The sequence below is a fragment of the Acomys minous genome (genome assembly GCF_964271855.1).
Source record: "Acomys minous genome assembly, chromosome: 15".
In the NCBI taxonomy this organism is placed as follows: Eukaryota; Metazoa; Chordata; class Mammalia; order Rodentia; family Muridae; genus Acomys; species Acomys minous.
The window spans coordinates 13,269,261-13,290,154 of NC_140497.1; the positions used below are offsets into that span (position 1 = coordinate 13,269,261).

General features: G+C 43.1%; 2 protein-coding genes across 4 annotated transcripts in view; both read left to right on the forward strand.

Annotated features, from left to right (window-relative positions):
• The window catches only part of VPS36 (vacuolar protein sorting 36 homolog), a 28,813-nt gene extending 25,195 nt beyond the window's left edge, over positions 1-3,618 (forward strand). Inside the window, exons 13-14 of the mRNA XM_084759315.1 lie at positions 280-356; positions 479-3,618. Coding sequence (XP_084615441.1) covers positions 280-356; positions 479-572 — 171 coding nt within the window. The 3' untranslated portion in view covers positions 573-3,618. The remainder of the gene's footprint in view (positions 1-279; positions 357-478) is intronic.
• Positions 3,619-7,417: 3,799 nt separating this feature from the next.
• THSD1 (thrombospondin type 1 domain containing 1) overlaps positions 7,418-20,894 on the forward strand; it is a 32,741-nt gene continuing 19,264 nt past the window's right edge. For 2 of the 3 annotated variants that reach the window (XM_084759283.1, XM_084759285.1), the window contains exons 1-2: positions 7,418-7,554; positions 19,577-19,727. In XM_084759283.1, the coding sequence (XP_084615409.1) occupies positions 19,670-19,727 (58 nt within the window). In that variant the 5' untranslated portion in view covers positions 7,418-7,554; positions 19,577-19,669. Of the gene's footprint in view, positions 7,555-19,337; positions 19,442-19,576; positions 19,728-20,894 lie in introns of all 3 variants that reach the window. The other variant, XM_084759284.1, reaches the window with a different exon arrangement.

The following is a 20,894-nucleotide window of genomic DNA, read 5'->3' on the forward strand; positions in this document are numbered from 1 at the left end:
ACCATCCGAAACTCCAGTTCTAGGAGAGCTGACCCCCCTCTGTAGGCACCAGGCACAAGTGCGGTGTACATCCGTGTAGGCAAAATGCTCTAAAATAAATTTAGAAAAAAAAAATTAGTTTTATGGTGACTATTTGGATTCAAGTAGAAAATCCTGTCAAACATTTCCTGCATATGCTAACTATATATTCCTCTAAGTGTACTAAAATACTTACGGTTGGTTTCTGTTGCTGACTGTTTTGGGTTGTTTTGTTTTGTTTCTGCTGTCTGTTGCCACTAGGTTTCAGAAAGGGGATCTTTAACCTCGGAAGAGTTTGCCAAGCTGGTGGGGATGTCTGTCCTCCTGGCTAAAGAAAGGTACGTGAGCTCCTGCCTTCGCTGTGGTATGTGATGTGTACGCAAGCTCCTGCCCTCGCTGTGGTATGTGATGTGTTTGTGGATGAGCAGAGCATCATGGGTTTTTTTCTTTTTGTTCCCAGGCTGCTTCTCGCAGAGAAGATGGGCCACCTTTGCCGAGATGACTCCGTGGAAGGCTTGCGGTTTTACCCAAACTTATTTATGACACAGAACTAAGAATTTTGTATCTGAGATGCGTTTTGGCTATGCGCTTGCATTATGCCAAGGTCATATGACATTGAGCTAAGAGATAAAACCAAATAAACCAAGACTTTGTTAGCACTTCACAGTATAATATAAAACTTTTAATCTTTCCCTAAAATCATGGTCTCAGAAACTTATTTAGGGTACACATAGGAGAATACAGGAAACTGAGTATGAGTGTGCATCTAAAATAGTGCTATAGTTGATTAGAGAACTCTTGGGATTTAGCTTCAAACATGGTGGATTTTAAGTTGATCCTTGAGTTTAGGTCCTGGGGGAAGAAAAAGTCAAGTTGCATGTTTGGGTAGGTATAATCATTTTGCTGTGGCCAAACTTCACTGAATTGTAAATATTTTTCCCTGCATCCGATGTGCCATCTTTGGGATATTCATGAGGGAAGTAATAGCTCCACTGTAGTTTCAGAACGACAGCACTGAAATTAAAAATCAAACTGCAGATAGCCATACCAGGCTCTTCCTTCGGGCCTTTGGAAGCCGACGTAGGCATGTCTCCACCAGATCAAAGAGAAGGGAGAGAGACAGCTAGGGCCTGTCCAGCTCACCTGAGGAGCACTTGCCTTGGGTGCAGAGGCCTCGGGCTTCAGGCCTACCACCCAAACATGGGGGGAAGAGAGCGTGAGGAGATGCTATACCTTTACTCCTCAATTAGGGTCTCTTTAGTTTTTAAGTGATAATTTCATGACTGGCATCTTCAAATACTGCAGCAGTATCATTTTGTTTACGAAATGTGGACTTTGAAACTGAATTAAAGAGCTGTATAGACACACCCAAAGCTGTAATTATAAGTCGGAGAGTTGGATAGTTCTGGAAAGGGCATTAGCTAGCTGTATAGGACCTTGAGTGGTGAAATAGGAAGTGGGAAGTTAACAGGTCATCTTTCTCCTCTCACAAGGAGCCTCAGCACTCAACTGCAAACATATTCTTATCGTTTTCCAGCCATATACCTTCTATGCATGTTGTCCACTGTGTGGAGAAAGCTCCCGACTAAGCCAGACTGGTTAACATCACCCACAGACTGCTGGAGCTTTTAGGCAGGCTGCCTGCCTTCACATGTACAGCATGTTGACATTACCTCAAACTCAGGGAGCCCATAGGACAAAGGTGACCACCTTCGGAGGCTGAGCTGCAAGTGGAAGGGTCAGAGTAGTGGGAGCTGGCAAGCACTCTCTGGAGGAGGTGGTGGGGACTGCAGATGACCTGTGGAGAAGCGCCACTGTCCTCAGCTGCAAACCAGGGAGTGCCACGCCTGACCCCTTCCTGGGAGGTGGCTGTCATTGCCACTGTCCTCCAGGATCATGACAATGCTGTGGCCAAGGCTGCCTCCCTTACTGTTGTTTTTCAAATCTGCCACTGACATCTCCCCTAATCGCCTCATTGTTTATCGCAGGTTTACTTTAGGATTAAGTCCCTCTTGGCTACCCAAATCTTCCAGGGCCTGGCTAGACCACTGTGCCCGTTTATTAGTGTGTCTCACTTCTCTCTGGGCTGTACATAGTCTGTCACATGTCTCTGATACACACACACACACACACACACACACACACACACACACACATATTCTCTTTCTCTCTCTTTCTCTCTCTCTCTCTCTCACACACACACATACACATACACACACACACATATCTTATCTGAGTAAGGTTCTTAGCAGGTCACTGATAATCTCTTACCAGTTGTGAGGCTGTAGGTCGCAGGAGCTGCCAGATCCAGCTCTAATGGATTGAGTTCATCACAACAGACACATAATACATTTGTTTATTCAGTGTAGCAGCAGATTAACAAAAATGGAGCAGGTGTCTCATTTGTAGAACGTGATTAAAGGATGAAGAAAAGTGACATAAACATACTTAAAGTCAACGCTGATTTTTAAAAAAAAAAACAGATTGTTTGATTCTTTTGTTAGTATTTTTAAAATCACTGTTTCCACATCTTTTTGCATTTTCTCTTCTTGCCAAATGTGTTGTTTTGGTCCCTCTGGTACAGGCTGTGTTTGGATACAAACCAGTCAAGCCCTAGGTGCAAAAACATTCTGCTCTGGTGCTCATCACTCTGTAGCTTCTGCTCCTAACCTGTTCTTAGGAGCATGCGTGTGTAAGCTTAGGACAATGGAATAGTTTAGTCACTGTCAAGAAAAATAGCTTACTGTGTAATTGAAGGCTCTTTTTGGGGTTTGATGATTGGTACTGATGTATATATAGTAAAATTACTGTAAAATTTTAAACTGATTTTCTTAACTTTGATGTTCTTTTTTAAATTCTCTGTAAATACATGAAAATGCTAAACATCTAGTCATAATAAGGCAGTATGAAAATTTTTCTATTTTATAATTAAGCATTGCTTATTGGTTGTCTTTAAGATTTTATAATTTAGTTATCTTTAAAAATGGAAAACAAGTTATGAAGTTTTTTTTTTAACTCTCGATTCGGATCTCACTGTTGACCTACTGTGTGCATTCACATGCATGTGATACCATGGACCCACTATGTGCGTTCACGTGCATGTGTTACCATGTGTTCCTAGACTAAGCTGACCAGAACGTGTGTTTACAGGCAAATACTGAAATGGTTTTCTTTTGCCCACCAGTCTCTGCATCTTCATTTTTATACAGTGGAGTCACAGTTGTTAGGTGACTAGGTGAAAATCAAGCATGTTCAGAATGACTCTCTCAACATCTCTTGGGAATTGACAGTAGAGTGTGGTCATATAGTGTGCGTCCCCGGGAAATGATGTGCAGATGTGACTTTATTATGCATGGTAAATACAGTACATGATGATGTGCTTGCCAGCAGTGGATGTTTAACAATACTTACACTGTTTAAATATGTGTATTGCCCTTTTCCCCAGTAGCTATAGTTGGAGTTATGTAAATTTGTTGTCAATCCTATCTTTTATGATAGACCTGGAGTACAAGCTTAACAGATTTTTCTGACTTTTTCATAGATATATTCCCCAGAGTCTGGACAAGCTTTGGCACACAGTAAGCATTCAATAAATATGTACTGAGTAAATAATCCTCAGATATACAGATATTGATTATAGATAGATAACTATGCTGCACTTTACCTTTCACTGCCTTCCAGTTTAGTTAAACAGAGTTTTCTGGGATACATAGGGATTTTGTGTAGGAATTTCTGAGAAGAGTATGGTCTCATTGGGAAAACAGCCATGGAAGCAACGGTCACTGAAGGTAGAGGTTGCAGGTGTGCTACCGTCACACCTGATTTCAAAGCTTTCTAATCTTTTTGTAGTTTTTCTTACTTGTGTTAGTTCTGTGAGGATCTCATACAATGTACTTTGGTCATAAACCCCCCCCCTCCTCCTCCAGATCCAGCCCCACGCCTTTCCTGCCCACTCATCTTTTTGCTGTCTCTCTTTAAAGCCCCTCAAAGTCAGCTTCCTCTCCTCGTACACTCGAGGATGTGTGGCCTTTACTGAGGGGGTCACTAACCCGCCATGGGCCGCACCCTTAAAGAAAACAGACTCTCTCCTCCCAGCGGCTATAGACTGGCAATAGTTTCTTAGCCAGCCGTGGGGCTTCGTGCGCAGCGTCCATCTCTGGGCAGAGGTTTGGGTTGGCTTGAGCCGTGCACATCATATGCATATGGTCTCAACTGATGTGGATTCCCTATGTGCAGCTGCCCTGCTGGATCCTGAAAACGTGATTTCCTTATAGTCATCCACTGCCTCTGGCCGTGCAGCCCCCCTTCTGCTGTGATCGCACAGCCCTGGGAGGAGGGGATGTAATATAGATGTCATGTTTAGGGCTGAGAATTCTCATTCGCTGCACCTTGGCCAGTGTGGGTCTCTGCTAATTGCCATCTACTTACAACAGCAGCTTCTCTGCTGAGGACTGGGAGACATACTAATCTATGGGTGTAATGATAAGTCATTAGGAGTAGTTTAATTCTATGCCTGCTCAGTTGAGTGATGGTACTGAGTTCTCCCCAGGGCCTGTCTAGCTACAGGTTCTTGAGCCTGATAACAGTGCCAGGTATGGGTTTCAACTTAGAGAGCAGGCCTTAAATCTGATCAGAGTGTGGTTGGTTCCTCCCATGGCACCAGTGCCACTATTGTACCAGTGGACATCTCTCCGGGTTACAGCTGGGTGAGACTGGCAATCCCCTTTCTGCTCCGGCACCATACACAGGACATCCCAGTGTCATGGAAGCAGGAATGAAGCTTCCACGTGAGCACCAGCTTGGTTTCCATGTTCTATGACTCAGTTGCGCAGCAAACACCACAGGAATGGGTTACCTCTTTTGGAGTTGTTGGCAAGTGAGCTCCCATGGAGCCCCCCAAACATTATGGGCTATTGCCAGTGCTCTTGGTTACTCTCTGGAGCCTTCTGTCTGAGTGGTAGACTCTGGAGGCTCTGTAGAAGAATTTGATGGTGATAACCTTGTCTCAAAAGCCAGAGAATGTCAGTAAGTGGAAGAGGCAGGGCTGAGCATAGAGGGCCTGTTTCTGGCGTGTGCCTTGGTCTGTCCAGACTTCTTTCCTTATTGACTTCCACTCATCTGGAATAGCCTAAATCATACCACACCTTGCCCCGTCCAACCTGCCACTGAAAAACCTGCTTCCTGTATACACAGCTCTGTTTTTGAAATTTGTAAAAGTTGCTGTCTGCCTTATATATTTAACTGTATATTTTTTTTCTTTTTCTTTTAACTGTTGCTTTGAGGCTACAAGAAAACACAGAGTTTCTTTAAGTTCAGAGATTGTCAGTTGTCACATCCTATGTGGCTTGGGTTCCAGAGCCCTGGCCAGGGGTGGAGAGGGAATAAAGAAAAGATAACACGCACAGTGAATCTGGCATTGGGTGGAGCTCTAACCATTAGCACCACCACCCAGAACCTCAGCGTGTTTATTGGCACAGGAGGCATCCATCTGGCCTCCAGCCTCATCTCTGCAGGCGAAGTCTCCGGCCTTGAACGCCAGGAGGAGGAAGCACAGTAGCTAGTCTTTCCACACTCTGATCATAAGTGCTCAAATCTGGGCTCCCAAGGGAAGTTTTGCTATTCTTCTTGAGCCTGACCCATACGGGTAACAGCTTTGCTCATTTACAAGAGGGCCAGTTGGCTTTGGAGTCATCAACAGGCAGTGCCCATGTCAAAACACACATTCCCATCAGGACGTCAGTCACTTGGGGATTCCTCCACTCGCTACAGGCAGTCACACAGCATTTCCTTTGACTCCTCACTGTCCTGCACCATTGGACATGCACAGTACGTTTTTAATTGTCAGCTTCACTAACTGCCTAACAGTTTGGTCCTTCCAGGAGGCTTCACAACCAGCTCAGCCAGCCTGAGATCTGCCCTGTCTTATGCCAGGTCTAAGCTTCGAGCCCTATCCACGGTGAAGGAGACACTCCTGAAAAGTCAGGATGCTCACATATAAGATCCTGCTTTCACAAGCTGGTACTACTACACTGTGAAAACTGGGTCATTTACGTCCTTCCTTGTGTCCTGATGTGAAATCATTGAGTTATGATTTCCAGATCACTGCTTATTAAAATAAAGAACATTTGTATAAGGCGGTTATTAAGCATGTAAATTTTACAGTCACACAGGTCACCAGAATATTTGCTGACTCAGAGAGTTCAGTGAGCTGGGGTTAGGACCCTGAGCCCTGCATATGCTAGGTGAGTGCTCCTTCACTGAGATACATCTCCAGCCAGAATTCAGTGTAGGACAAAAGCCAGTTTGAGCTCAGGACTGAGATCATACCACTGTCCCTCAGAAAACTTCTCCTTCCTTTTATGTTGCCTTTATTGCATATTTTACCATATTTGTCTAATAAAGACAGCAATGCAGTGTCTTCATTGGTGTTTCTATTGCTGTGATAAAAGACCACAACCAAAAGCAATGTGGGGAGGACAGGGGTTATTTCAGCACAGTCCATGCCTGAGGTAAATCAGGGCTGGAACCTGGAGGCAGGAGCTGATGCAGAGGCCGCGAAAGATGCTGCCCACTGGCTTGTTCCCCTGGCTTGCTGTTTTATAGCACCCAAGGCCAGGGATGGCCCTGCCCACAATGCCCTGGGCTCTCCCCATTAAGTACGTATTAAGAAAATGAACTACAAGCCAGGTGGTGGTAGTGCACGCCTGTAATCCCAGCACTCGGGAGGCAGAGGCAAGTGGATCTCTGTGAGTTCGAGGCCAGCCTGATCTACAAAGCAAGCCCAGGACAGACAAGGCTACACAGAGAAACCCTTTCTCAAAAATTAAAAACAAAACAAAATTTAAAAAAACAATTGAACTACAGGCTTGCCTATAGCTGGATTTTTACAGAGACATTTCTTAAATTGAGGTTCCTTCTCAAATGACTCTAGCTTGTGTCAAATTGACATGAAACTAGCCAGGATAGTCAGTTTGTTATGAACTATAATTAATATAAAAATGATGAAATATCTCAATAAAGCTGTAATTTATCTTTTTAAATTCATGTAATATTTAAATCTCCCCCTCTCCACCACCAAAAAAGAAGAGGAGGAGGAGGAGGAAGAAAAGAAGCAGAAAGAAGAAGGAGAAGAAAATTACCCTGGGGGAGAATTAAGTGCTGGCTCGCCCTCAGAGCCCTGGCTCTGTGCAGTGGGAGGTGGGCTAGGGGTGTAAGCATGTGTTGGGTGACCCTGCCCGGACGGCAACCACACCTCCTCGCAGGGCCTCTGTGCCCAGGGTTTCCTGCAGGTTTCCTGTCGGGTGGCTAGAGGGCAAGCTAAGGGTGGGCAGGAAAGGAAGATGCGCTGCCCAGAAATGGGGGCGGGGCGTACTTCTTGTGCCTGACCCCCGCCCTCTAAGAGCCCGCCTCGGGGCGTGGTCCCAGGCCACTGGGAGGGTGTCCCGGTGTGCAGCTGCAGGACGCTAGAAGCTCGGCCAGCCACCCCGTGGCCGCTGAGGATCCCCTCTCCGCCGTGCCAGCCAGACCAGACCCGAGGTAAGGACTCCGAAGCCCAGGTGGCCCACTACCAGGCCGGGCACCTGGCGCGGGCGTGGCAGAGTGACAGGACTCAGGCAAGGGTGGAGTTCAGGTTGGGACCTTTTGGAAACTCGAGAGTTGCGACATAAGTTTGTGGCTTTGGGTAGCGAAATCTTTCCGGGATACTAACAATAAGCAGTGACCTTCAGTAACAAGTTCTGCACTGACTGACAACCGCTGAGCCGGGTTGTTTGCGTGAACTTGACCGGCATGTTTGGAAGTGAGTAGGTGGGAGAGCGTGGCTTCGCGCTCCAGGATAGAGAAAACTCGGGGTTAGGGTTAGGGTTAGGCTCACAAGCTAGGCTCTGGTGTTGAGATTTCTGCCTACAAACCATTATTCCAAGATATACGCACATATATACTGAAGCTTTTATTGTAAAATCACTTTGCTTCTCCTTTTATGCTTCGATAATGTCCTGTAGGTGTTAATTACTTTTCCTTTGTTGGCGGCTATGAAAGGTTTACCTAGCTGATTTCTGAAAACCATGGCTTTAATGGGGGAGGTGACGCTGCTAGCGGCTGAGAAGATCCACACACACTTTTCTCTACCTTCTCAGCTGGTGCCTTTACAGTTTATCTGTAAACCTTTATGTGTTGCCTCTTAATTCCTGTGGTTCAAATCCAACGCCTCACACATGCTAGGTAGGCACTCTACCACTGAACCAAAACCCTGGACAAGTCTTTCAAATGTCTTTGAAAGTGTACCCAACTCCTTATTTTCTTAAAACGATTCTCACACCAAGTATTCTACTCAGTAACTACTCAGGGAATTGGGAACCTGGCGAAGAAAAATTCAGGTAGCAGCAGCCCACCCACCCCCAAAATTAGAGGCATATTATGATTATTATCATAATGCATGTTATGATGTACAGGTAGATTGGGTGCTTCTTTAATTTCATCTCTCTTCGGCTCTAAATACAGATTATTACACAAGTCTGTGTTCAACCGCTCATCTTCATAAGCAAGAAAATATAATCACAGAACCAGTTAAGAGTTTTAAAAGGAATAAATATTATCTTAGAGAAGTGAGCCATCTGAGAAAGCCGAGCTCATCTTTCCAGAGGTTGCTGCTGGGTGGGGTCTTATTATGTTCCCCAGGCTGGTCTCCGGCTTCTAGACTCAAGGCACCTCCTGCCTCAGATTTTTGGGGAGGAACTCCAGATGCTGGGGGCATCATAGGACACTCTCACTGAGTCTCTTGTCTGCAGTCTTCAGCCATGTTCCCCATCCAAACTCAAGGAAATCAGATCAAATCCGTAGCTAGCCCCACTAAAACAGAGCTTTCTTTTCGGTGTCCTAGCAGGGAAGAGCTCCCAGCCATCAGCATAATCAAACCGCAACCCTGCTTCCCTTGCAGGAAAGGCAGCGTTTCCTTTGTTAAACAAGTTCTTACTGAACAAAAGCTGGTAGAGACACACCAGTTTCCTTCCCTCGGATGCTGCCTGAGTTCAGTCCGCCTGCTTGATTCTGTTAATTCTGTCTTCTTACCAGGCGGTGGGTAGCATGTGTTTGCAAAGGTATACACGGGATAGAGAGGCGCCTCAGTGGCAGAGTGCTTTCTTAGCATGCACAAGGCCGCGTGTTTAGTTATGTTCAATAAGAATAGTTTGCTAGATTCTAGTACAAACAACAACAACAACAACAACAAAAACCCGAACTACCTTTAAACACCCCACGGTTTATTCTGTAGTAATCCAGTATTTCTGTCTAAGTTTTCCTTCCTACAATTCCCTGTAGGCGAGTAAGGTCTTCCCCTGCCCACCTAGGTGGTCTGGGAAGATTGCTGTGTGAGTCACCATCCCCTGGAAGACTGACAGGAGGTGGTAATTTTTATTTGTCTATTTTCTCCTTAGACTACCCAAACAAGAAAAGCAGGGCCACATAGAGTTCACATTACGTAGCAATATACTGAGTATCTATTGTTTTGGGTTGTTTTTTTTTTTCTCATTTTTTAAAAATTTAAAAACATTTTGTATTTTATTGAAAAAATATATATATTTTTTCATACAGTGTATTTTGATTACTGTTTCTTCACCCCCCCCCACTCCTTTCAGTTCCTCCCCACCTGCACTCTCTTCCAGAGCCACACCCTTTCTGTCTCGCATTAGATAATAGGCAACCGGGGAACAGTAATAAAATAAAATACAATAATATAAATTTAAAAAATTAGAATATGACCAAACAAACAAACAAAAAAGAGCCAAAGAAAAAGCAGAAGAAGCACATATAGGCAAAGAGACACACACATTGTAGACACAGAAATCCCATCAAAACCCAAAACTAGAACCATAATATATATGCAAAAGACCTGTAAGGCTCAAAAATAAAAGCCCTGACTTATCACTATGAGACAAAGAACCTCCAAAGGTGCCACTGAGTTCCTTTCTGTTAGCATCTACTGCTGGGCACAGGACCCTTAAGAGTGTTTTGTTTCCTCAGTGAGACTCCCTTGGACAAAACTAATTTTTTCATTTGCAAGTGGCTATGAGTTGGAGTTAGCTGCTGGCTTTTGGGATGGGGACATGTGTCCACTTCCCCTCTCAGCTCCAGGACCCCATTTGATGCAGGCCTTGTGCATGCTGCCTCTGCCTCTGTGGGTTCACACGGCTAACAGCCCTGCTGTGTCTAGAAGGCCTTGGTTCCTTCACGTCCCCATCCCCTCTGGCCTTACAGTCTTTCAGTCTCCTTTCCCTCAGTTCCCTGAGGCCTGAGGAGAGGAATTTGATGGAGACATCCCGCTTAGGGCTGAGTGTCCCAAGGTCTCCCACTCAAAGCATAAAAATAACGTTATCAGACAATAGATCTTAATCGTATTCTTTCTCGTCCCCCAGCCACTCGCAGAGCCTCTCCTAACTTTCCTTCCCAATCAACCTCATGGTCTCTTTTTCGGTCTCTCAAAAACAAAACAAAAACAAAAAAGGAAAAATAAAAACAAACAAGCAAAAAATAAATGACAAAATAATACCAAAACCAAACAAAAAGCATACAAAAAACAAACAAACAAACAAAAACAAAAAACAAAAACCCAAGGCGTTCATTTATGTTGGGCCGCTACTCCTGAGCAAGGGGTCAATCCTATGGTATGAGTGACATGCCCAGTGACACTTCACTAGAAAAAACTGATTTTCCGTCTCCCAGCAGGTACTATATGCTAATAGTTTTGTGCTTGGGGTGGGACTTTGTGTCCACTTTTGTCTGATTTGAACTTGTGCAGGTCTTGTGCATGCTTGCAACAGTCTCTGTGAGTTCATGTGGTGTGTCAGCCCTGTTGTGTTTAAAAGACACTGTTTCCTTGGAGCTAATCCACCACCTCTGCCTCTTACAATCTTTCCATCTCCTCTTCCACATAGATCCCTGAGCCTCGAGGGGAGAGATCTGATTTGCACATTGTTCAGTTGTGAGTTTCTGTGTTAACTCTCTGCTGGGGGTGAGCAAATCTCTGATCTGTGGGTATGGCAATAGTTTACTAGGAGTCATTTTATTGCTAGTTTCCTTTAACAGAATAATAGGTTGTCCCTAGGACTCATGACCTATCCTTAGGTTCTCAGCCACTTTAGTAATGACACATATGAGTTCCATGTCATGGAGGGGCCTTAAATCTAGTAAAAAAGAGATTGGTTGCTCCCATAATTTTTACACCAGTACTGCACCAGTATACTGCAGGAAGGTCACTGTTGTAGGTCAAAGGATTTGTAGCTGGGAGATGTTGATGACCGATGATTCTCCTCTCGTGGTGTGCACGGTGCCTTCTAGCACCATCAACTCTAGTCAAAGGAGGAGAAGCTTCGAGTTAGGTACCAACTTGAATTCCTCATGTTTGATGACACATGTAGCTTGTGTTTTCAGTGGTAGAGCCTTACCATCCGGTTATGGAGAGAAACCAATAGCCTTGATAATGTCCTTGATATTTGGGGGAGTCCATGGGACTCCTTGGGCCAACCACTCAATAAGATGAATCCCATTCTTGGCATTGAGGTTTTTACGTGGTGGCATAGATGTCTAGTTGGGGCACTGACTCCCCCAGTTGATGGTGATTCCATTTAAATTCCTTTCATATTTGTATATAAAGAAGCATCTATAGTAGTAGACTTCGTATGGATTTTCAAAAGACCTTTGATGTGAGTTGTCTCTCCCCATAATCCTCTCTCTACCCTGTCCTCCCATCCCCTCTACATTTAAACCTACTAGTTTCACCTTTATCTCTTTATAATACTATATGCTGTTTCCCGCTCCTTAGACATTGAGCGCCTCTTCTTTAGTCCCTCGCTATCTGTGTAAGCTTGTGGTTATTTTAACCGAAACAGACACATGTAAAGCTTAAAAGCTAATATCCATGCGTGAGAGAAAACATGCACCATTTGTCTTCTGGGGGTCTGGCCACCTCACTTGGGATGATCACCTCTAGCTCCATCCATTTGCCTGCAAATTCCATTTTACTTGAAAGCTAAATAATATTCTGTTGTGTAAATGTATCACATTTTCACCATCTTTTCATCAGTTGGTGGATATCTAGACTGTTTCTAGTTTCTGGCTATTGTGAATAAAACGTTAGTGAGCATGGGTGGGCGGGTGCTCGGTCATAAGGTATAGAGCCCTGTCTTAGCTTGGGTTCCCAATTGCTATGATGAAACACCAGGATCAGAAGCTAGTTGGGCAAGAAAGGGTTTATATGAGTTCTGCTTCCATATCCATAGTCCACTACTGAATGACGCCAGGGCAGGAACTCAAACAGGGCAGGAACATGGAGGCAGGAGCTGGTACAGAGGCCATTCAGGAGTGCTGCTTACTGACTTGCTTATTATGGCTTGCTCAGCCAGCCTGCTTTCTAATAGAACCCGGAACTACCAGCCCAGGGATGACACCACCCACAAAGGGCTGGGCCCTGCCCCTTCAATGACTAATGCCCCAAGGCTGGATTTTATAGAGCTATTTTTTTTTTCCAATCGAGATCCCCTCCTCTCAGATGACTCTAGCTTGAATCAAGTTGACATAAAACTAGCCAGCACAAGTCCTTTGGGTATATGCCCAAGAGCGGATCCCCTGTTGATCAATTTTCAGCTTTTTTGAGGAACCTCCACACTGATTTCCATAGTGACTGGACCAGTTTTCATTCCCACTATCAATAAGTGAGTGTTCCCCTTTCCCTGCACCCTTGCCAGCTTGTGCTGTCATTTGTTTTATTAATCTTGGCCACTCTAACTGGGGTAAGATGTAATCTCAAAGCCGTTTTAATTTGCATTCCTTGACGGCCAAGGATACTTATCATTTTAAAAAGCATTTTTGAGCAATTTGTATTTCATCTTTAGAGAATGTTTTTAGTCCAGTCCTATACCCCATTTTTAGGTGTATAGTTTGTGTTCTTGAAGTTCAGTTTTTTTGAGTTCTTTGAATATTCTAGATACGATCCATTTGTAAGATGTATTTGTAAGGATTTCTCCACACTCTGTAGTCCACTGCTTGGTTCGAATGATGGTTTACAGAAGCTTTTTGGGCACTTGTTAACTGTTGGTCTCTGACAAAGATGCTGGTCAAACTGGATGGTTGCATGCAGAAGAATGCAAACAGATCCATAGCCATCACCCTGCACAAAGCTCAACTTCAAAGGGATTAAATACCTCAACATACGGACTGAAACCCCAAACCTGACAGAAGCAAAAGTGGGGGCAGAAGCAAAAGTGCAGAACTCATTGGCACGGGAAAGGACTTCTAAGCAGGACACTGGTAGCACAGGCACTAAGGCCAGCAATTAATAAATGGGATCTCAGATGCTGAAAGGCTTCAGTATAGCAAAAGGAAACCATTATTCGAGCAGAGCTGCAGTCTACAGAATGAAAAAAGCTCTTCATCAATTACCTATCTAGAGAGGGTTAACATCTGGAATATATAAAGAACTTTAAAAAGCTGAATGAGAAAACAACCAAGTGGCACAGAACCAACCACAGACTTCTCAAAAGATGAAACTCAGTGGCTGCAAAATACTCTTTTAAATGTTCAATATTGTTAGCCGCCGGGTTTCTCAGGAAGCTGGGGCTTGATCTACCTCAAAATCCAGGGCGTATATCCTTACTTCAGAGATACCTGCTCGTCCATGTTCATTGCTGCTCTGTTCATAGTAGCCAGAAACTGGAAACAGTCTAGATCTCCATCCACTGATGATCGGATAATGAAAATATGGTACATTTTTTTAAAATGCAGTATTATTGATAGGTTAAAATGTCTAATTATGGCATTTGCAGGCGAATGTATGAATTTAGGAAAAAAAATCATCCTGAATGAGGTAATCCCGACCAGAAAGGGCAAATATTATATGTTCCTTTTTATATGGAGGTGATAGTTTGTAAGCCTTCAAAATGTGTGCAAGAAACTAAATAACCACAGAGGTTAGGTAGCTCGCAAGAGAGCAGGGGGGAGGAGAGTATCTCCCCAGAGAGAGGAAGTACACAATGTTTCTGGAGAGATGAAGGGGCAACCGGAATAGGAGGATTAAATACGGGCGGGGGATGGGCAACAGGGTAAAAGAGGGAGTGTGTGGAGGGACAAGTAAGAGAAAATCATTTGAAAAAGTGACGTGGAAACCTAACGCCATACACGCTTCCCGAAATGTACACGTATCTAAGAGGAATCTAAATGGAGTCACCAAATAATAGGGGAGTCGGGGCCCCAACTAGGCATCCTGTGTCACCGAGTCACCAAATAATAGGGGAGTCAGGGCCCCAACTAGGCATCCTGTGTCACCGAGTGAAGCCCCAAGTGCCAGGAATGGGTTAGATCTTGTTGGCCAACACAAAGTAAACTCAATGGTATTTTTGTGAACGTCTGTTTTATTTTTGCTTTGTTTTGGGATTTGTTTTGTTATTTATTTATTTATTTATTTATTTTTATTAATTTATTCATTTTACATCTCAATGGTTATCCCATCCCTTGTATCCTCCCATTCTTCCCTCCCTCCCGCTTTCCCCCTACTCCTCTCCCCTATGTCTGTGACTGAGGGAGACCTCCTCCCCCTGTATATGCTCATAGGGTATCAAGTCTCTTCTTGGTAGCCTGCTATCTTTCCTCTGAATGCCGCCAGGTCTCCTCATCCAGGGAACGTGGTCGAATATGGGGCACCAGAGTTCGTGTGAAAGTCAGTCCCCACTCTCCACTCAACTGTGAAGAATGTCCTGTCCATTGGCCAGATCTGGGTCGGAGTTCGATGTTTACCGCACGTATATTCCTTGGCTGGTGTCATAGTTTGAGCAGAACCCCCGGGCCCAGATCTGCCCATCATAATGTTCTTCTTGTAGGTTTCTAGGACCCTCTGGATCCTTCTGTTTCCCCATTCTCCCATACTTCTCTCGCCTAAAGTCCCAACAGGATGTCCTCCCCTCCGTTCCACTTTCCTGATAAGTGAAGACTTTCATGGGACATGCCCCTTGGGCTAGGGTCCAGTTATAAGTGGGTATATACCATTAGACGCTTTCTGCCCAGTTATAAGTGGGTATATACCACTGGACGCTTTCTGCTTCTGGATGAACTCATTCATTATTATCTTATTGGCCTCGTGTGTTTGTTGTTTTGTGTTTTTGTTCCTGAAAGAGAAGAAGAAAAAAGTACATAAGGATGAGTGAGTAGGGAGGATCTGGGAGGAGTTGGGAGGTAAAAACATGATCAAAATATTATATAGAAAAAAAACACAATAAGAGAAAAAAATGTTGGTCCTGTTCAGACAGTCCCTTCCCTGTTCCCTACTTTTGCTTCCGTCAGATTCAGGTATCTGGTCTTACACTGAGGTCCTTGATCCATTTTGACTTGGATTTTGTATAGAGTAATAGATATGGATCTATTTGCATTCTTCTACACGCAGCCCTCCGTACGACCAGCACCGTTTGTTGAAGATGCTGACTTTTCTAAAGTATGTTTCTAGCTTCTTTATCACAAATCAGGTGTCCATAGGTATGTGGACTTGTGTCTGGGTCTTCTATTTGATTCCTTGACCATCATTTCTACTTTTATGCAAATAACATGCTGGTTATTATTACTACAACTTAGTAATAGAACTTGGCTCAGGAATGGTGATTTTCTTTTATTATTCCAGGTTGTTTTACCTATCCTAGGTGTTTTTGTGTTCCCACATAAAGTTTGAGGGTTTTTTTTTTCCTTCAAATTTTGTGAAGAATTGTGTTGGAATTTTGATGAGGCTTGCATTGACTCTCCAGGTTGCTTTCGGTAGGATGGCCATTTTCACTATATTAATACTACCATGGGCATGGACAATCTTTTCATCTTCTGATATCTTCTTCAATTTATTCCTTCAGTGTCCTGAAGTTTTATTATGTAAGCCTTTCACTTACTTGGTTGGAATTATCCCAAAATATTTTATCTGGGGAGAGGGGGTGCTATTGTGAAAGGTATTGCTTCTTATATTTATTTCTCAGTGTGTTTGTCATTTGTAAATATATTTTATAAGTACATATATTTATATATGTGCTGGCTAGTTTTATGTCAACTTTATGCAAGCTAGAGTTATCTGAACGTAAGAATCATCAGTTGAGAAAATGTCTCCACAAGATCCGGCTGTAAGGCGTTTTATAAATTAGTGATTGATGGAAGTGGGCCAGCCCATTGTGGGTGAGGCCATCCCTGGGCTCCAGTGTACTATAAGAAAGCAGGCTGGAAAAAAGAAAGAAAGAAAGAAAGAAAGAAAGAGAGAGAGAGAGAAAGGAAGCAGGCTGAGCAAATAACAATGAGCAAGCCCATCCATGGCCTCTGCATTGGCTCCCTGCCTCCGGGTACCTGCTCTGAGTTCCTGTCCTGACTTCCTTTGATGATGAACTCTGATGTAGAAATGTAAGCCAGCTTTATTTTGATCATGGTGTGGTTTTTCGGGACAGTGTTTCACTGTGCAGCCTTGGCTGGCCTCGAACTCACATCGATCCATCTGCCTCTGCCTCCAAAATGCTGGGATTAAAGACGTGCACTGCTTGTATTTGTACCTATAAGTAAATTTTGTGTCTACTATCTTGCTGAATATGTTTATCAGCTGTAGGAATTTTCTGGTGGAATCTTTAGGGCTTTTTACTTATAGAATCATACCAAATAAAGATACTTTGATTTCTTCTCTTCCTATTTGTATTTTCTTGAGATTCTTCAGTTGCCCTACTTTTCTAGCTAAGACTTCAAACAGGAATGAAAAGAGTGAATGGCTTTGTCTTTTTCTTCTTCTCCTCCTCCTCCCCACCCCTCCTCCTCTTCCTCCTCCTCCTCCTTCTCCTGGTTTTGTGGAAATGCTTTGTGCTTTTTTCCCATTTAGTTAGATTCGAGCTATGAGATTATGGTATATTGCCTTCATTATGTTGAGGCATGTCTCTTAAATCCCTAGATTATGCAGAACGTTTGTCATGAAGGGATGTTGGATTTTGTTAGAGGCCTTTTCTACATCAAGTGAGAAGGTCATGTGCTTCTTGTCTTTCAGTCTGTCTGTATGGTGGGCCGCATTTCCTGATTTACACATGTTGAACCATCCCTGCATGACTAGGACAAAGCCTGCTTGATCGTTATGGACAATCTTTTTAATGTGTTCTTGAATTTGGTTTGCAAGTGTTATGTTGAGAATTTTTGCATCTATATTCAGAAGGGTTGTTGGGCTAAAATGTCCCTTTTTCGAAGTAATTGTGTGGTTTTGGTATCAGGGTAATAGTGGCTTCATAAAAATAATTTGGAAATGTTCCTTGAATTCCTGTTTTGCAGAATGATTCTTTTAAGTGCTGATGGAATTATGTGCTGAACCCATCTGACCTTGGGCTCTGGTGGGGATTTTTAATTACTGCTTTTATTTGACTAGGTGTTATGGGCCTGTTTAAAATTGTTTTTATTTCATTTTTATGTAACTTTGATAGGTCATATCTTCTATGATTTTGTAAAAATATTTTCTGTACCTTTGACCTAGGTTTCTTATTATTTGTAGGTTTGTCCTGTTTATAGCATTCTACATTTCTTGGATATTTTGTGCTAAAGTTTTTTAGCTTTATCTTTTTTTTTTTAATCAAGCTATCCATTTCGTCTACATTGTCTTAAAGACTCAAAATTCTCCTTTTTATGTCTTTTAATCTGTTGGTGAGACTTACCTCTAAGCTTTTTTTTTCCCTTTCCTTCCTGAGTATATTTTGAGGTTTATTTCAGTTTGGGTGTTCTTTAGTGATTCTATTTCTTTGTTAAATTCTATTTTTATGTCTTTAATTGTTTTTTAGCATTTTCACTTAACTGTTTATGTTCTCATTAAATCATTTACACTTATCAAGTGAAAACGCTAAAAAAAACAATTAATGTTCCCATTAAATCATTTACTCTTTTCTCCTTTGTTATACTTGGACACACCCATACTTGCTATTTTGAAGTCCTTCTCTTCTCCAGCTAAATTTATGTTTATGGTTTTGTGCTTCAGAATACGCATCTAGAATGGTAACATTTGTGGTGTTTCTTGTTGTGGGTAGCTGATCTTGCCTTTTTTGCATGGTGTTTCCTGCTTTGTTTGCTGTCGCACCAATGTGGGTCCCCGTCTAATATGACCCCATCTAATGTGACCCCATCTAATGTGACCCCATCTAGTTATGGGTCCCTGGTAGAGAGCAGTTCTGCAGGTTCTAAAGAATAAAGACGGGCTAGGAGGAATGGACGAAAAGGGATGGCAGGAAAGAACAAGAGGGACCCTGGTGTACAGCAGGAAGCTGAGTTCCAAAGTGATGGAGTGGTCTGGGAGGTGGGGCCCGAGCTGGCAGGCAGTGACAGGTTTAGGAGCACTCTGTATGGGAGAAGCAGAACATAGCCCACTGGGATCCCAGATGGGTACCTTGGGTATCTTTTTAAAGGGACATCATTTGTACATAACCAGATAAATATACCAATTTGCAAGCAAAATGTTAATAACCCATTTGTGGGAGCAATGTAAAGAGGATTTGGATACACATAGTATGGCATTAAATGAAAATTTGGAGACTTACTAAATTGATAAGTGTGGAATGCCAAACATATGAGCAGTGTGAAAGTATTACCCAGCTTAGCTATTAGCGTTGAGTTACTGGTGCTGTTGTTGTATAGGTCTCAGATCAGTCCTTGGGTTGCTGAACGTTCACTGCTGGCCTCCTGCTCAAACAAGGTGTGTGTTAGGTGTGGCCATCTTGGATCATCTCCCTGAAAACATTTTTTATCAGCTCTTAGCTTTGATACAATTTAGCAAGTAGGGGCTGGAGAGATGGCTCAGTGGTTAAGAGCACTGTCTGCTGTTCTTCCAGAGGTCCTGAGTTCAATTCCCAGCAACCACATGGTGGCTCCCAGCCATCTATAATGAGATCTGGTGCCCTCTTCTGGCCTGCAGGCCTAATGCAGGCAAAGCACTGTGTATACACAATAAATCAATAAATCTTAAAAAAAAAAACAATTTAGCAAGTAACAGACTCTCTCTACTAAAGGATGTGCTACAAAGGTGCAAGATGGAAGTCTTTTGTAGCATAGTGTTGCCATGGAAAGTACCTTGAATGTTTGACGCTAGGTGATTTTAGGCCCTTTCTCCAGGGAAAGTTAGTGCCTTCTCTGTCTTTCTTTTAATGCTGCCTAGAAAGTTGGACTTCTCAGAAGAGTAGCTTTTCCATTTAAAATAAGTAATAATAATAAGAACAATCACAATTTGTTGTTGTTGTTGTTATTATTATTGATGTATGGATGTTTTGTGGGTATCCACTTGAGTGTATGCCACATGTGTGCAGGTGTCCTGAGAGGCCAGAGAAGGAGCTGGAGTTACACAGGTGCTGTGAGCTGCCCAGCATGGGTGCTGGGAACCAAACGCCGATACTCTTGAAAGAGCAGTAAAGTAAGTGTTCTTAACCACATCCATTTAGCCAGGCCCTGCTGCCTTCGTGGTTTTGTGAACAAATGCCATTTGTGGTTTTTATGGTTCTATGAATCACGTTAAATGAAGTATTCAATTTTGGGTTTCTAATTTCAGGTGCTTTCGGAAAAAAAAAAAAAAAGAAAACCCACAATTTTGATGTGAGGAAGGACATGAGGAGACTAAAGGCCTGGGCTTTTACTGATCAGAATGAAACCAATGTTGAAGGACTTTTCAAATCTCTTGCTGGTGATGCTCTGTGACTGCGGTGAGTATGGCCAGAACGCGACAAACCGTTGGCGTCAGTGGGAAACAGATGCACTGATACCAGTTGCCCTGCACGGGAGAGGTGGAGGGAGCCAACCAAACACTTCTGAAGCCACAGCCTGACCTCTCTGGAAGTACTGTACCATGGGGATTTTGCCTGGTTGGTTCAAATTTTGATTTAAATGTGTTTTAACTCTTTTTTTTTTAAACCCACTTTAAAATTTTTGGTTTCTCAAGACAGAGTTTCCCTGTGTAGCCTTGGCCATCTTGGACTCACTTTGTAGACCAGGCTGCCCTCTAACTCACAGAGATCCGCCTGCCTCTCTGCCTCCTGAGTGCTGGTATTAAAGGCGAGCACCACCACGCCTGGCTTCTCACTACTATTAAACAAATGAAAGCAATCACATTACACGTTGCCTTACCTCTCTCTTCTGAGACAGAGCCTTACCGTGTAGCCCTGGTTAGCCTGTAATGTGTCATATATATGCCTCCTTACCACTATGCCTCACCAAAAAGATAATTTCTCAAGTTTTTTTTATTGCCTTTTTATATCTACTGAATATAGATGAAATCTATCATTATGGGTTATCCACCTGTGTGTATATGCACATGTTTTTATGAATATACCAATTACTTTAAAGTCTGTAAAAAGTGAGAGAAAAGAAAATGAAACAGCAGAAGAAACAAACAAAACAAAACCCTAGAATGGTGTAGTAATGTTGTAGGAGCAGATTGTAGTTTTTAGAAGGAGCGTGTCTTCTCATCCACACACGCAGGAATTCTGGGGTACAGTAGCAACTTCTTCCTTTAATGCATACCTTGTGTTTTCTACTCCCACTGGGAACCACCCATTGCTTCTCTGTTCTCCTTTTTCAATGGGCATGTATGTTGCTTTCATAAATTGGCTCCCATTTAAATCAGAATCTGTCCAGCCTCATTGACAATCTCTGTCATTTATAATAGACTGTGGATCATTGGGCATGATGCATGCTTGTCTTCCTAGCATTTGGGATGTAGAGGCAGGAGGATTGCTACATGGAACCCAAGCTCAAACCAAACCAAACCAAACAACACCACACTTGTTAGTTAACTGTGTTGGTTAATATTGTGTCAGGGAGACACAAGCTAGAGTCGTTTGGCAAGAGGAAATCTCAACTAAGAAAATGCC